Source organism: Schistocerca serialis, chromosome 2 (genome assembly GCF_023864345.2).
Source record: "Schistocerca serialis cubense isolate TAMUIC-IGC-003099 chromosome 2, iqSchSeri2.2, whole genome shotgun sequence".
NCBI lineage: Eukaryota > Metazoa > Arthropoda > Insecta > Orthoptera > Acrididae > Schistocerca > Schistocerca serialis.
In genome coordinates, this window is record NC_064639.1 from 911,789,372 (window position 1) to 911,807,130 (window position 17,759).

Consider the following 17,759-nt stretch of genomic DNA (forward strand, 5'->3'; position numbering starts at 1 on the left):
CACTGACGGTGGCGGTGCACAAATGCTGCGCAGCTAGCGCCTTTCGACGGCCAACACCGCGGTTCCTGGTGTGTCCGCTGTGCCGTGCGTGTGATCATTGCTTGTACAGCCCTCTCGCAGTGACCAGAGCAAGTATGGTGGGTCTGACACACCGGTGTCAATGTGTTCTTTTTTCCATTTCCAGGAGTGTAAATTCAGTTGGGAGGAACACACCACAGAACTGCAGAAACACCTTAACAAATCTGTATTTGCAATTCGAGTGTTAGCAGACATAGGCAACATAAAAATGAAAAAGCTTGCATACTTTGCCCACTTTCATTCCATGATGTCATATGGTATAATATTTTGGGGTAACTCTTCAAGTCAAAAAAAAGTTTTCAGAGTCCAAAAGTGTGTAATACATATTATTTGTGGAGTAAATTCACAGACGTCCTGTAGAAACCTCTTCAAAGAACTGGGTATACTAACTACTACCTCTCAGTATATTTACTTCTTAATGAAATTTGTCCTAAATAATGTATATCTTTTTCCAACAAACAGCTCAGTTCATACATACAATACCAGGAACAAAAATGATCTGCACAAGGACTTAAAAGCACTTACTTTAGTTCAAAAATGGGTCCACTACTCAGGAACACTCATCTTCAATAATTTGCCAGCAAACATAAAAAATTTAGTTACAAATAAAGATCAGTTTAAAAGGAGCATGAAAGACTTACTAGAGGCCAACTCCTTCTACTCCATTCACGAATTTTTTAATAGAAACAAATGATGTATTGTATATATTCATAGTATTAGTATTGTTATTTCAGCTTTAAAAAAAAAATACAAAAAAAAATTGGCATGTTCCACACCCATGAGGATCTCCTCAGCATGGATCTATGGAACAAAAACTAATCTAATCTAAAAGTGTAACCTCACAGCTTTGGCGCTTATGCATTCCGAAGGTAATAGAAGATGAACTTGTGTGGTATGTTCATACAGGATATGGACACTTCAGAATCAAAAAGTGTATAACCCATATGAATAAGTTTTATTGTTTTAAGAATCTAGGGCATAGACTAGCATCTTTGATTAGAACCTGTGAAATTTGCCAGAAAGTAAAAGAGAATAATACTCATGTGAAATACAAAATGTATCCTATTATTCCTAAGTCATTATATGACCTCACAGTGGCAGACTTTTTTGGACCAATTCCACAAGGAATTTTTGGTTATCATAGAATGCTGGACAAAATATGTTAAACTATATCCTATTAAAAAAGCAAATACATGAACGGTTATACACTGTTCACAACAATACTTCCTAGGAGTAGGTAAACCAAAACGGTTTCTTACGGATAATGGACCACAATTTGTGAGTAACAAATTTAGAGAATTCCTAGCATGGGAAGGTATTCAACAAGTGTTAATATCCAATAATAACCCATCATCAAACACATGCGAATGAGTCATGACGGACATTGTAAAATTATGTCATACTTACTGCCACGAAAAACATACTTCGTGGACAACAAAAATTATAGACTTTGAACTTATCCTAAATGATTTACCCCATTTATTGACTGGGTTGACACCTTTAGAAGTTATAGCCAAACCTTTTATAGGAGAACCTCTAATTAAATGTTTTAATTGGCCTAAACAACCGAGTATCAATTATGAAGTAAATCAGGAAGTAGTTTCTAAGAATTTAGTTGAGAAAGTGCAACAAAGAGTAAGCATAACAAAAAAGCTGTATAACCTCAGTAGCAAGTTGATGACTTGGTCCTTATAAAACAACATCTTCAAAGCTAAACTCTGAAGAAAGAGACCCAGAAGTTTTTCCAAAATTATGAGGGACCATACCGAGTACAAACGGTGATCCATCCTAAGACATTATTTTTAGTAGATCTCACAACTGGATCAGAGAAGGGGAAGTACAACATAAAAGATGTAAAATTGTATATCCCCCGGGGACGTTAGCATTATGAGTTAACAGGCGGCGTGATGACTGTTGGATCCCGAGTTGTTTTTGATGTTTCTTCTAAAATAGTCTTCCTGCACCAAATTCCTTTAAAATCTTAAACTATTCTGTCATCTATCCTTCAAAATCTAGAACTATCCTGGACTTTTATTGCTTATAAAACTGAATATGACTATAAAATAGAGAACAACTTAAGAAAATACCCAAAAAGAAGTTATATCTAGACAAAATAAACTGAATAGATTATTATATTTATAGAAAATATAATAAGATGTGACTAGCTGAACAATTGTTATTGTTAAAGTAAATTATTTTATTAACATATTTAAAAAGAAGTTTTGTGTTAAATTATTAATCAACATCATACATGGGCATAATGTTTTGTTTATCTCTGTCTTTTATTTTGAGTCACAACACTCGCACTTTTACTCTTCGGTGTTTTTAGAAGCTCCTTGGTCAAGTGACTTCTTGTGTAAACAGTGCCTACAGATTCAGAAATAAATCTAAGTATTTGAAAACCAAACTCACCACTTTTTGTCAGCACCTGATCTTTATTGAGGATAAATAAGCTTTTTTACTCAACAAAATACAACAGGTTATGGGCCCCAGTTACATGTGTAAAAACGAGTGCAAAAAGTGACAGATACAGTTTTCTTTTACTTGTATTTGAGAGTGTGTTTTTGGTTTTAGAGTTGAAATGGATCTGGCAAAACATATCAAGCCACTGAATAGTGAAACTGACTGGCCAATGTGGAAGAGAAAAATATGAGATCTAACTGACTATCATGAAGGAGCTTTAGACATAATTGATGGCAAGTCAGTAAAACCTGAGCCACTGTCTGAAAGTGCTAATGATGCGGCAATAAAGGATCATAAATCCAAGTCAGATTTTTATTGTAAATTCAACAGTCATGCCAAGTCAATGATTACAAGTGCAGTTACAGATACTGTGTATCAGAAGATCATGGACAAAGAAACGGCTTGTGAAGAATGGGAGGCATTGAAGCAGAATTTTGAAGCATCATCAAAGGATCAGCTGTTCAAGATTTGTTCAGATTTCTTCGCATTTAATTGGACTCAGGGAGAAGACATCTCCATACACATAGCGAAGTTAACAAGTCTGTGGAATGAACTGAAAAACAGGCTTAAAGCAAAGGGAGAAACTGTGCTACCTGATCTGATATTGGTATGTTAAGTTTTACATAGTCTACCTACATAGTCCTTTAAATTGGGTTGGATGTTATTAACAAAAGATGATAAGAAAATGTTTTATGAATTAAAGGAACAACCATGCATGCTTGAGAGAAATTTCACAAAGAGTAGTGACAAAATTGAACTAGAGGCATTAGTAGTCAAATAAGGTGTACAAAACAAAATAAAAATTCAAAGTTAAAGGAAAATGTAACTATTGCAAAGAACCGGGCCACTGCATCAAATATTGTAAGAAGCGGATTGCTGATGGAAGACCAGCTAAAAATACAACAGTGCAGAAAAACATGGACAAAACTGTAGAAATGAATGTAGCATTGTTTACTATTTGTGGCGAGGCTTGTTAATTAGAAGTGGGTGTATACAATTGGTGGATTGACAATGGCACAATGAAACATATGACAAATAATTCTGATTACTTTGTCAGCTTTGAAGCATTCAACAATCCCTGCTATATAAAGGCCGCTGGATAGGAGTCTCTAGAAGCAACAGGAAGAGGATAAATTCGGCTTCTGTCAAAAGTTGGCAGCAGATGTGAAGACCTGACCCTGGTTGATGTCTGGTATATACCAAAAATTTCCAAAAACCTTATTTCTGTTTTAGCTGCCCAAGATCATAACAAAAATAGCATATTTCAGTTCTACATATTGCTCTTTGACAATTGGTGGTAGAGTGAGACTGTGTGGAAACTGTAAAGTTGGTGGCACTTTATGCAAAGCAGAAATTAAGCCCTTAGTGCCAGAGAAGGGTGCAACTGTGAATCTTTCAGTAGAAGATAGAATTGATGTACTTCAACTGTATCATGAGAGATGGGGTCATCAAGACAAGCATCATGTTAAAACAAAACTCAAAAAGTAATTTAGCATTGATGTTAAGGAAGGGGCGGAGATCTGAGAACCAAGCAAATTTGAGAAAACGCATCATCTACCATTCGGAACTAGAGAAAAGTCAACAATGCCTGCTGAGTTGATATCATTTGATCTGTGTGGACCTTTTCATGAGTCATTCCAGAAGAAATGTTACCTCATTTTGTTCAAAGACAATTACACCAAGTTTCGCTATGGTTATTCCGCTGCAAAAAAATCAGAGTTGAGTAAAATTCTCAAAGATTTTCTCTCACATACAAAGGCATTGGGGTACTCTGTTAAACAGATGGTGAGTGACAATGGCAAGGAGTTTGATAACAAAGAGGTTATATCCATCTTAAGTTCAAATGGTATAATACAGCCATTGACTGCTACCTATACTCCCGAGCAAAATGGTATTTGTGCCTCGCCACAAATAGTAAACAATGCTACATTCATTCCTACAGTTTTGTCCATGTTTTTCTGCACAGTTGTATTTTTAGCTGGTCTTCCATCAGCAATCCACTTCTTAAAATATTTGATGCAGTGGCCCGGTTCTTTGCAATAGTTACATTTTCCTTTAACTTTGAATTTTTATTTTGTTTTGTACACCTTATTTGACTACTAATGCCTCTAGTTCAATTTTGTCACTACTCTTTGTGAAATTTCTCTCAAACACGCATGGTTGTTCCTTTAATTCATAAAACAGTTGTTGAGATGGCCACTTAAGTATTAAATCCAGATGTCACTTATCGAGAACAGATATAGGCTGAACTGGTTAACACAGCAATTTACATTTTGAATAGGACAGGCGAGTCATCTGCAGAAGGTGTCAGTCTTTATGAGTTATGGGAATGGATAAAGCCTCGAACTAAACATCTTAGGATTATTGGCTCAACATGTTGTGCACACATTCCAAATGAAAAGCGAAGGAAAATGGACAAGAAAGCTGTGAAAGGACATCTCATTGGTTATGATTGTGATGAATGCTTCGGGATTTGGATAAAAGAAAGTAATTCAATTGTGCTGTCCAGAGATGTGCAATTTGAAGAAAAACCGGGATGCTGTACTGAACAAGTTACACTACCACTTCAAGATGTTGAAAAGCCCATTGAGGGACCAGATTATATTAAAAATCAATCAGAGAGTGAGGAAAATACACACTCAGAAGATAGTTTGGAGCATGAAACTAGTTCAGTCACAGACTCTGATGATGACATTCTGGAAACTTGCAAAGAGGAAACAGGAGTGAAGTTAAGAGATTGTTCATGATTAAAGAGACCAAAATACCTCAATGATTATGCAATGACAACAGAAGATTTCTTTCTCATAACTGAAGTTCCTGAAACCTATGAGGATGCACATAGACAAGATGACAGCATCAAATGGAGAGAAGCAATGGACAGAGAAAGGGAATCTCTGATCAAAAATGAAACCTGGGAGCTTGAAGACTTACTGAAGGGTGCCGAGGCAATACAGTGTAACAAATAAAGAGGGTCAGTTCGAAAAATTTAAGGCTCGGCTGGTTGCCAAGGGTTTCAGTCAGTGAGAAGGTGTAGATTACAGTCAAACTTTTAGTCCAGGTGCAAAAATGACAATGATTTGGTCTATTCTGAGTGTTGCTGCAACTAAAAGACTGTATCTTGGACAGTTTGATGTGTCAACAGCCTTCCTGTATGGAAAACTTGAGGAAACAATTTATATGGCACAACCAATAGGCTATGAAAATGGTACCAACAGAGTCTGCATGTTGAAGAAAAGCCTGTATGGTTTAAAACAAATGCCAAGATGCTGGAACAAGTGATTCAGAGAATTTGTAGTCAGTTTAGATTTCAGAATAAGCCAAGCAGATCCATGCTTGTACATTCAAAATAAAAATGGCAAAGAAGTTCTGGTAATTTTGTATGTTGATGACAGGGTGGTAGCTGCCACTGACTCATATGATTTGAGCATTTTCTTTCAACAACTGCAAAAGGAGATCAAGATCACAATGGCACCTGCAAACTATTATTTAGGTCTGCAAATTGAACATGGAAAGGATTGCTGTATCAGGATTCACCAGAAGGCTTATGCACAATGAATTTTAAAATGTTTCAGTTTTTCAGAGTTTCTACTCCAATGTTGAAAGTTACAGATGTTTCACAGTCAGGGAAAGATGACACAGTAGAACAGTCTTTTCCATATAGAGAAGCAGTTGGAGCATTAATGTATCTGATGCTTGGCACAAGACCAGATCTAGCCTTCAGTGTAAGTGTTCTGTCATGATCTCTCGAGAATCCCACCAAAGAAGACATATTAAGAGTAAAAAGGGTTTTTTGTTGTGTATCAGGAACGACTGAATATGGAATCACATACAAATCTAGGGGAAAGAGCACAATTCTGGAATGCTACAGTGATGCAGATTTTGGAGGCTGCTCAAAAACAGGCAGATCAACATCTGGAGTAGTCATCAACTATGCAGGAGGGGCGATATCATGGCTAAGTCAGCGACAAACCATGGTAGCAACATCTACAACTGAAGCTGAACTAGTTGCCGCAAATGAAGCTCTCAATGACATCATTTGGTTAACTCATCTATTTGGAGAAACAACAAGATTATCTGGTATTCCAGTTAACCAAATTGACAATTCAGCAGTAGTGAAGTTGGCAGAGAATCCAGAATTTCATCACCAAACCAAACATATAGCCATCAAGCATTTCTTTATTTGTGACAAACTTTATGAAGGAAGAATTTGAGTTCATTAAATCCCATCTGAAGAGCAGGTAGTGGGCATCATGACAAAATCTCTACCAAAGACACATATGAAGATATTGTGTAATCAAATGGGACTGTTGTAAAACTCAGTTTTGTTTTGTTTTATGGGTTTGCCTATTCGTTGATTTCTATTTAACAAGGGAAAGTGTTCAAGTTAATTCTTTCAATTAATGTATTTAAAAAGAAGTTTTGTGTTAAATTATTAATCAACATCATACATGGGCCTAATGTTTTGTTTATCTCTGCTTTTTATTTTGAGTCATAAGACTTGTACTTTTAATCTTAGGTGTTTTTAGAAGATCCTTGGTCGAGTGACATCTTGTGTAAAGAGTGCCTCCAGATTGAGAAATAAATCAAAGTATTTGAAAACCATGCTCACCACTTTTTGTCAGCATCTGAACTTTATTGAGAATAAATAAGGTTTTTTTCTCAACAAAGTACAATAGTTATACCATAGTATAGAGATTTTCTATTTTGTATAGAGTATTTTATATCTTTTATGAGATGTGATATAAATGGGAGGGTTTGTATAAAATTCTGAAAGGGGTGGGTATTATAGATAACAGCACAATTTACACGAACGGATAAATCATGACTAACACAAAACACACAGCACACATTTCAAACAACCCTCACAAACAAGTGTGCCTGATTCTTCATCATTTGCTGTTACCATAGGGTTGCTAGGATTTCCTTCAGGGACTTTGACAGTGAAGGTGGGACAAGTCCATTCTGTAGGAGCCGATTTAATACCAAACCTCCTCCGGCGTCTCATTCAAGTACCTGAGAAGTAGGGATCCTGGGGAAGGGGGATGGGAAGGGTTTCCTGTCTTTGGGGCTATCTTCTTTCTCTTCTTTGATCCTTGCATCCACATCTATTTTTTCCTTTCTTACTTCTCATTTAAGGACCTGTCAATTTTTTCCCTCTTAAATTGGCTCCTACAGAATGGACTTGTCCCACCTTCACTGTCAAAGTCCCTGAAGGAAATCCTAGCAACCCTATGGTAACAGCAAATGATGAAGAATCAGGCACACTGGTTTGTGAGGGTTGTTTGAAATGTGTGCTGTGTGTTTTGTGTTAGTCATGATTTATCTGTGCATGCTCTTATCTATAATACCCACCCCTTTCAGAATTTTATACAAACCCTCCCATTTATATCACATCCCATAAAAGGTATAAAATACTCTATACAAAATAGAAAATCTCTATACTATGGTATAACTATTGTATTTTGTTGAGAAAATAACCTTATTTATTCTCAATAAAGTTCAGATGCTGACAAAAAGTGGTGAGTATGGTTTTCAAATACTTATTTATTTCTGAATCTGGAAGCACTGTTTACACAAGAAGTCCTGTTTTTGAGCAGCCTCCAAAATCTGCATCACTGTAGTGTTCCAGAATTGTGCTCTTTCCCCTTGATTTGTATGTGATTCTATATTCAGTCATTCCTGATACACAACAAAAATTGTGCTCTTTCCCCTTGATTTGTATGTGATTCTATATTCAGTCATTCCTGATACACAACAAAAAACCCTTTTTACTATTAATATGTCTTCTTTGGTGGGATTCTCGAGAGATCATGCCAGAACACTTACACTGAAGGCTAGGTCTGGTCTGTTCAAGTTAATTCTTTTGATTAACGTATTTAAAAAGAAGTTTTGTGTTAAATTATTAATCAACATCATACATGGGCCTAATGTTTTGTTTATCTCTGTTTTTTATTTTGAGTCATAACACTTGTACTTTTAATCTTAGGTGTTTTTAGAAGATCCTTGGTCGAGTGACTTCTTGTCGCTGAAGTCTTTCCTTATTTCTGTGGTTCTAATAACCTACATCTTATCTTTAGATAAGAAGGCTGAGGAATCACACAACACGAACACACATACACATATACACAAGTATACACTTAGACACAAACATATAATTACAGACTAGAAAGCCTGTCATGATGTGAGAACCACCAAGTGTTGCAGAGGAAAATTTGGGTACATCTAGAAATACGCACACATACATAGGAAGCTATGACAGTTCTACATCAAATATACATAAGAAAAGGTGTATATAAACTAAAAATGAGGCATGAGAAAAGAGAGAAAACAAAAGCAGAAGAGAACATTAATCATGATTATCAATAAGTAATGTCAGTATAATAAACACTCTAATGAACTGAAGGATAGTGGGACATGAATAGTACATGTTGACACAGTATCTATTGAAAGTATAGAAGCTGATAAGTACAGGAGGACTCTGGGGAGAAAATGATGTATTAAAGAATAAATGTGAAGCTTAAGATAGATTTATATCTTTACCAGAAAATATTTGATTATGCTATACATAGAAACGTATACTAGGATAATGAACTGTGAGGCTTACTCAGAAAGGATAAGGGGGGCATACCCAGCATTCACTAAGTATAAGAGGCAGGAATACCTGCGTGGAGATAGAGCAACCTGTGGCCTAAAAAATAGGGATGTTTTATAAGGGGTGTACCTACCAGAATGGAAAGAGGAAGTGCTCTCATAAGGTAAACCCACAAGCAAGGAATAGGTGCTGATCCTAGGAGAAGGGGACAATATTGTGACAAAAGTCACAAATTTTATAGGAATTATTCTGAAAAGTATAAATTATATGAGTCAATAGCATTATTATGTTTTGTAGAAATAAATGAGTGTCCAAAATAGCACTTTCAGTTCACCCAGAGTTCCTCCAAAATACAAACTACAAAAAAAGTGAAAATATTACATATTAGGAAAAAGGTAGTACAAAAAAATAAGAATAGAAAATAGATTACTCATGTGTCATAAACACCTGAAATTTTTGATTGAAAAAGAAAATAAAGAAAAGAAAAAAGTCCTCACAATTCCTAAATATTAGAGAAGCTGACTAAAACCATGAGTAAATGCTCATATTTTAATGTCAAAGTAAAATAAAAATCATTGTTGTTATAGAAAAGAGAGATGCGTATATAAAACTATGTAAAAAATGTATATTGTTAAGATATGAAATGTTATTATTAATGATATTACTTGCATAATGATTATGTATAAAATATCATGTGTTTGATCTGAGGGAGGTGGATGGGTGTGTGTGTGGGGGGGTGGATATGTACTGATTCAAGAATTTCTGTGTAAATTCTACAACCACTCAGCCTTCTACCACCTCGAACACATGATATTCTAGATATAGTGTGGGATGATAAAATCCTACCTATTGCACGTCACATGTTTGTGTGGGCAGGTTTAAAATCAGTCACAGGAAGAAAGCAGATGCAGCGGTCGAACAGCACTGACAAGTACTGGTCGGGCAATCTGTAGATGTTTTAGAGGAAGAACCATGGATTTTTTATGCACCTCTGTGCCTATTGTGTCATTGACTATTGTTATGTGAAAGAAGAACAGTTGAAAAAGTAATCTTGTAAGCCTTCTTAGAGGCAAGACCTATTTTATGATTCATTTGAAGTAGAGTCATGATTATTAAGCCAACTATTTTATATATATAATTAAATTTGTTTCTGACATTGGACAGAGAGAGTGACTTACTGTAAGTGATATACGTATGTGGAAAATGAGAATTTTATTCTGTATGGAGTTCAAATATACTGTTAGTTGATGAAAAATAAAGTTCACATATCTACTTATTTCACAAGTAGAGAGAGATGCTTAAATATTCCCTTACCTAAAGATGCCAAGAAACTTTTCCAGCAGGCAGCTAGCCAGCCCATAAGATCGGCTGTGAATCTCAAGTAAGTCACCTCAGATAAAAGAAGTGGGAAGTTTGTATGTCTACTTCACACTTTAAATCAGTGTCAAAAATGTTAGGCATCCTGTACTTCAGTGATGAAATTGCTTCCAGATTTGGGCTTGATTGTGGCTACAACTTCACAATATAATAACTTATGTTTATATAAATCTTAAATGTTTTGCATCTAATGTATGCATACCCTGGCTTATTTGATATCATTAAAAAAGTGATCAGCAGATAAAAAGTAAATAACTATATAAACTTTCAAATATACCTGAAACAAGGGTTATTCATGCAGTACAATTTCATGAGATTATCCACTTACATCATATTGATCTCGCACAAGTTTTATCACACTGTTAGACTTGTCATCTAATATTCCATAAGAAGATCCTTGTATTCTTTGTGACAAATTTCCATAGACCATTTTCTGTAGCTCTGTTACTGCAAATATGATGTTTATATTGTTTTCCTTTGCTTTTTCATTTATCTGTAATCACAGGAGTGACACATAAAATTACATGATGAAACATTTACTTCAATATATTAATAACATGTTAAAAAAAAATACTATAAAAGTAAGGACATCATACAAATCTTAGACATACACAACATACTAGGCAAGGTTCATATTAAACTTCCTGGCAGATTAAAACTGTGTGCCAGACCGAGACTCGAACTTGGGACTTTGCCTTTCGCGGGCAAGTGCTCTACCAACTGAGCTACCCAAGCACGACTCACGCCCCATCCTCACAGCTTTACTTCTACCAGTACCTCGTCTCCCACCTTCCAAACTTTACAGAAGCTCTCCTGTGATCCTTGCAGAACTAGCTCTCCTGAAAGAAAGGATTCGGAACAGGGAAGGGGCTGGATGGGTGAGGACAGTGACTAACGAAGATTGAGGCCAGGAGGGTTACAGGAACATAGGATGTACTGCAGTGAAACATCCCACCTGCGCAATTCAGAGAAGCTGGTGTTGGTAGGAAGGATCCATACGGCACAGGCTGTGAAGCAGTCATTGAAATGAAGGATGTCCTGTTTGGCAGTGTGTTCAGCAACAGGGTGGTCCACTTGTTTCTTGGCCACAGTTTGTCGGTGGCCATTCATGTGGACAGTTAGCTTGTTCGTTGTCATGCCTGTGTAGAGTGCAGCACAGTGTTTGCAGACCACATGACTGGTTTCACAGGTAGCCCTGTCTTTGATGGGACAGGTGATGTTAGTGACTGGACTGGAGTAGATGGTGGTGGGAGGATGTATGGGACAGGTCTTGCATCTACACTCCTAGAAACTGAAATAAGAACACCGTGAATTCATTGTCCCAGGAAGGGGAACTTTATTGACACATTCTTGGGGTCAGATACATCACATGATCACACTGACAGAACCACAGGCACATAGACACAGGCAACAGAGCGTGCACAATGTCGGCACTAGTACAGTGTATATCCACCTTTCGCAGCAATGCAGGCTGCTATTCTCCCATGGAGACGATCGTAGAGATGCTGGATGTAGTCCTGTGGAACGGTTTGCCGTGCCATTTCCACCTGGCGCCTCAGCTGGACCAGCGTTCGTGCTGGACGTGCAGACCACGTGAGACGACGCTTCATCCAGTCCCAAACATGCTCAATGGGGGACAGATCCAGAGATCTTGCTGGCCAGGGTAGTTGACTTACACCTTCTAGAGCACGTTGGGTGGCACGGGATACATGCGGACGTGCATTGTCCTGTTGGAACAGCAAGTTCCCTTGCCGGTCTAGGAATGGTAGAACGATGGGTTCGATGACGGTTTGGATGTACCGTGCACTATTCAGTGTCCCCTCGACGATCACCAGTGGTGTACGGTCAGTGTAGGAGATCGCTCCCCACACCATGATGCTGGGTGTTGGCCCTGTGTGCCTCGGTCGTATGCAGTCCTGATTGTGGCGCTCACCTGCACGGCGCCAAACACGCATACGACCATCATTGGCACCAAGGCAGAAGCGACTCTCATCGCTGAAGACGACACGTCTCCATTCGTCCCTCCATTCACGCCTGTCGCGACACCACTGGAGGCGGGCTGCACGATGTTGGGGCATGAGCGGAAGACGGCCTAACGGTGTGCGGGACCGTAGCCCAGCTTCATGGAGACGGTTGCGAATGGTCCTCGCCGATACCCCAGGAGCAACAGTGTCCCTAATTTGCTGGGAAGTGGCGGTGCGGTCCCCTACGGCACTGCGTAGGATCCTACGGTCTTGGCGTGCATCCGTGCGTCGCTGTGGTCCGGTCCCAGGTCGACGGGCACGTGCACCTTCCGCCAACCACTGGCGACAACATCGATGTACTGTGGAGACCTCACACCCCACGTGTTGAGCAATTCGGCGGTACGTCCACCCGGCCTTCCACATGCCCACTATACGCCCTCGCTCAAAGTCCGTCAACTGCACATACGGTTCACGTCCACGCTGTCACGGCATGCTACCAGTGTTAAAGACTGCGATGGAGCTCCGTATGCCACGGCAAACTGGCTGACACTGACAGCGGCGGTGCACAAATGCTGCGCAGCTAGCGCCATTCGACGGCCAACACCGCGGTTCCTGGTGTGTCCGCTGTGCCGTGCGTGTGATCATTGCTTGTACAGCCCTCTCGCAGTGTCCGGAGCAAGTATGGTGGGTCTGACACACCGGTGTGAATGTGTTCTTTTTTCCATTTCCAGGAGTGTAGGTCTATTACAGGGGTATTATCCATGAGGTAAGGGATTGGCAGTAGGGATTGTGTAAAGATGGATGAGTATATTGTGTAGGTTCAGTAGACAGTGAAATACCACTATGGGAGGGGTGGGCAGGATGGTGGACAGAACATTTCTCATTTCAGGGCACAACGAGAGGTAAACAAAACCCTGGCAGAGAATGTAACTCAGTTGCTCAAGTCCTGGGTGGTACTGAATTACGAGGGAAATCTCCTCTATGGCTGGACAATGAGACTTTGGGAGGTGGTGGAAGACTGGAACGATAAGGCACAGGAGATCTGTTTTTGTACAAGGTTGGGAGGATAATTACAGTCAGCGAAGGCTTCAATGAGACCCTTGGTATATTTTGAGAGGAACTGGTAATCACTACAGATGTGACAACCACAGGGGGCTAGACTGTACAGAAAGGACTTCTTGGTATGGAACGGGTGGCAGCTGTTGATTTGGAGGTACTGTTGGTGGTTAGTAGGTTTGATATGGGCAGAGGTACTGATGTAGCCATCTTTGAAGTGGAGGTCAACATCTAGAAAGGTGGCTTGTTGGGTTGAGTAGGATCACGTGAAGAAAATGGGGGAGAAGTTGAGGTTCTGGGGGAATGTGGATAGGGATTCAGATAGCTAAGATGTCATCAATGAATCTGAACCATATGAGGGGTTTAGGACTCTGGTTTTTAGGAAGGATTCCTCTAGATGTCCCATGAATAGGTTGGCATGGTGCCCATAGCTGTACCCTGGATTTGTTTGTAGGTAATCCCTTCAAACGAGAAAAAATTGTGGGTGAGTATATAGTTGGTCGTGACGATTAGGAAGAAGGTTGTTGGTTTGGAATCCTTGGGTACTGGGAAAGGTAGTGTTCAATAGTGGTAAGGCCATGTGCATTAGGAATGTTAGTGTAGAGGGAGGTGGCATCAGTAGTGATGAGCAGGGCACCGTGTGGTAAAGGGATGAACTGTGGAGGGTTAGTAGAGGAAATGTTTGGTATCTTTTATATAGGAGGGTAGGTTCCGGGTAATAGGTTGAAGATGTTGGTCTATGAGAACAGAGTTTCTCTTGGTGGGGGCAAGTAACCAGTCACACTGAGGCATCCTGGGTCATTAGGTTTATGGACTTTAGGAAGCATGTAGAAGGTAGGAGTAGAGAGATGGACTCCAGGGAGAGGTTCTGGGATGGACCTAAGGATTGGAGTAGTGAATGGAGATACTGCTGAATTATTGGAATGGGGTCACTGTGGAAGGGGTTGTAGTTGGAAGTATCTGACAGCTGGCAGATTCCTTCCGCCAGGTAATCCTTGTGGTTCAAAACAATGGAGATGTAGCCTTTGTCTGCAGGTAGGATTATAAAATCAGGATCAGATTGTAGATGGTGGACTGCAGCTCTTTCTGTGCATGTTGACAGATTTGGGGAATGATGATGAGGCAAGGTTTGAGGTTAAGAAATTCTGGAAAGTTATCAGAGGGTGGTTTTGGGGCAGTGGGGGTGGATCACGGTTGGATGGAGGAGTGAATTGAGTTAGGCAAGGTTCAATATTTGTCTTTGGTTGAGTCTGATTGGTAGGGTTGGCAGCACAAAAGTATTTTCACTGTAGGGACCAGGAGAAGGAGATAAAATCTTTATTAAGTCCAGCATAATTGAATTTGGGAATGGGGCAAAAGGTGAGGCCTTTGAGAAGGACTGATATTTCTGTGGGGCTAAGGCTTCTGGAGGAAAGGTTCATGACTGTGTTGTGTGTCTGTTTCGATTCTGGATTCTGTGCAGTGGTGGGAGGTAGTTTTGGAGGGTGGGGTAAGTGAAGTAGGTCTTTGAGACAGAGTTTGTCAGCTATAAGGGGACGTAGGGGAGGTTTGGAGGTTGTTGTAGAGGTGGTGGAAGGTGGTACTCCAAAGTGGGAGTAGGAAGTGAGCAGGATGGAGAGCTTTTTGAGGTGGCATTATGCATGTTGCTCAAGTTCCTGCAGGGCAAGAGTTTCAATGTGTGTTATGGGTTCCAAGAATTTGGAATTGCATAGCAGGGGAATTTTGTGGATGGAGAGAAAGTACTGCAAGGAGGTTTGGGCTTGGTTGATATGGTTTTGCAGGACTGTGTTAGTGAGGGCTAAGGATTTGCAGAATCTGAACAGATGGAGGTCATTTTGGAACGAGGGTTGGCAACCAGAAATGGGTAATTTGATGGTAAGGGTATTAGGGGGGATTCCATGTGCCAAGTAACAATGCAGGAACAGTATGTGGGACTGGGGTCTGATCATGGATAAGGAAACTTTTCTGTATTGACGCAGATGGAAGGAGCAAGGATCCATGTTGGTGGAAAAATGCGAAAAATTACTTAAATAATGTAGAATTATGGCCAAAAAATTTCGCAAAAACACATTCAAATACACACAAAAATTCACAAAAAGGATTAAATGGATGCAAAAGGGGGAAGCAAGATGAAAAGATGAAATCTGAGGTAGTCAACAATAGCAAAAGGCAAAAACTCACTAAAACTGGTGAGAAGTTACAAGGATGAAAGTGAAGAATAACTAATAAATATATACATATTACTGTAGGTTGTGGGTCTGAGGGTGGATAAGTGTGAAGAAGGGGGACAGCAGATGTGACTGGATGGTGGAATCGTAGGTGCAAAATAGGACAGAATGGAGAAAGTATGGGGGTGGAGGGAGTTCATAGGATGAGATACAAGGTTGTGTGGCACTGGAAAAGTGCAGGAGTTAACACACAAAAATACAGGAAATGACGCAGGACATTGATCAGTTTGAAAGTATAGGATTAATTATATTGGTGGGAGTAATGTGGGACATAAGATGCTGCACCAACAATCAGTGTGGTCTTGTAGCCATCTGTTGTGCATGGCTGAGATGGTTGATACAATGTGGCTTGTAAGTAGAGCGTGCAATGCAGTTTGTAAGTCAAAAATGGAAACACACAAAAGAAGAGAAAGAAGGATGGACATTGAGTACAGTGATGCAAAAGAAAATAATAACAAATGAAAACAGCACTGAGTTAGGATCGAAGAAAAGCTGTCAGGCAAAAATCAATCAATGGAAAATCCAGGCTGGAAAGTAACAATTACGAGTAGGAAAGTTGCTACTCACCATATAGTGGAGATGCTGAGTTACAGATAGGCACAACAAGAAGACTCACAATTAAAGCTTTCGGCCATTAAGGCTTCATCAACATTAGACACACACATGCACATGCACACACACACACACACACATACACACACACACACACACACACACACACACACACACACACACACACACACACACACATGCAAATGCAACTCATGCACATGAATGTAGTCTGAGGCAACTGAAACCCCACTGCGAGCAGCAGCACCAGTGCCTGATGGGAGTGGAGACTGGGTGGGGATAAAGAGGAGGCTGGGGTGGGGAGGGATAGTATAGTTGGGGTGGCAGATAGTGAAGTGCTTCAGGTCAGATGGAGGGCAGGGGACAGGCGAGCAGAGAGGGGGGGGGAGGGGGAGTAGTGGAAAAGGGAAGAAATAAAGAAATAAAAAGACTGGGTGTGGTGGTAGAATGATAGCTGTGTAGTGCTGGAATGGGAACAGGGAATGGGCTGGATGGGTGAGGACAGTGACTAATGAAGGTTGAGGCCAGGAGGGTTGCAGGAAAGTAGGATGTATTGCAGGGAAAGTTCCCATCTGCACAGTGCAGAAAAGCTGGTGTTGGTGGGGAGGATCCTTACAGCACAGGCTGTGATGCAGTCATTGAAATGAAGGATGTCATGTTTGGCAGTGTGTTCAGCAGCAGGGTGGTCCACTTGTTTCTTGGCCACAGTTTGTCAGTGACCATTCATGTGGACAGACAGCTTGTTGGTAGTCATGCCTACTTAGAATGCAGCACAGTGAACTGAATCATTTTACTGACCTCCCAATTCAGATGATGTAATTGCTGAAAGGTTCAAAGAAAACTTGAGTTTAATCTCAAACAAGTACTCAACTCATACTATTATTGTTGGTGTTGACTTTAATTTACCCTCCATATGTTGGCAAAAATACATGTTTTAATCCAGAAGTACACATAAAACATCTTCCAAAATTGTGCTAAATGCATTCTCTGAAAATTATTTCGAGCAGTTAGTTCATAAGCCCACATGAATAGTAAATGGTTGTGAAAACACACTTGAACTCTTAGCAACAAGTAATCCTGAGCTAATGACAAACATCAAGACAGATACAGGGATTAGTGAATAGAGGGTTGTCATAGTGAGGCTGAATATTGTAACCCCCAAATCCTCCAAAAATAAATGAAAACTATACCTATTCAAAAAAGCAGATTAAATTTCACTTGATGCCTTCCTGTGAGACAATTTCAACTCCTTCTGAATTAACAATGTAAGTGTAGACCAGAAGTGGCTTGAATTGAAAGAAATAGTATTGGCAGCAATTGAGAGTTTTATACCAAATAAATTAACAAATGCCAGAGCTTATTTTCCTTGGCACACAAAACAGATCAGAACACTCCTGCAGAAACAATGGAGAAACAAAACAGATGAAAATC

The 17,759-nt window shown here is 39.7% G+C and overlaps 1 protein-coding gene across 2 annotated transcripts in view; it reads right to left on the minus strand.

The window, feature by feature from the left end:
* Positions 1-17,759, minus strand: part of LOC126458271 (integrin beta-PS-like) — a 256,308-nt gene that overhangs the window by 132,685 nt on the left and 105,864 nt on the right. For both annotated transcript variants that reach the window (XM_050095198.1, XM_050095197.1), the window contains exon 7: positions 10,839-11,003. In XM_050095198.1, coding sequence (XP_049951155.1) covers positions 10,839-11,003 — 165 coding nt within the window. The remainder of the gene's footprint in view (positions 1-10,838; positions 11,004-17,759) is intronic.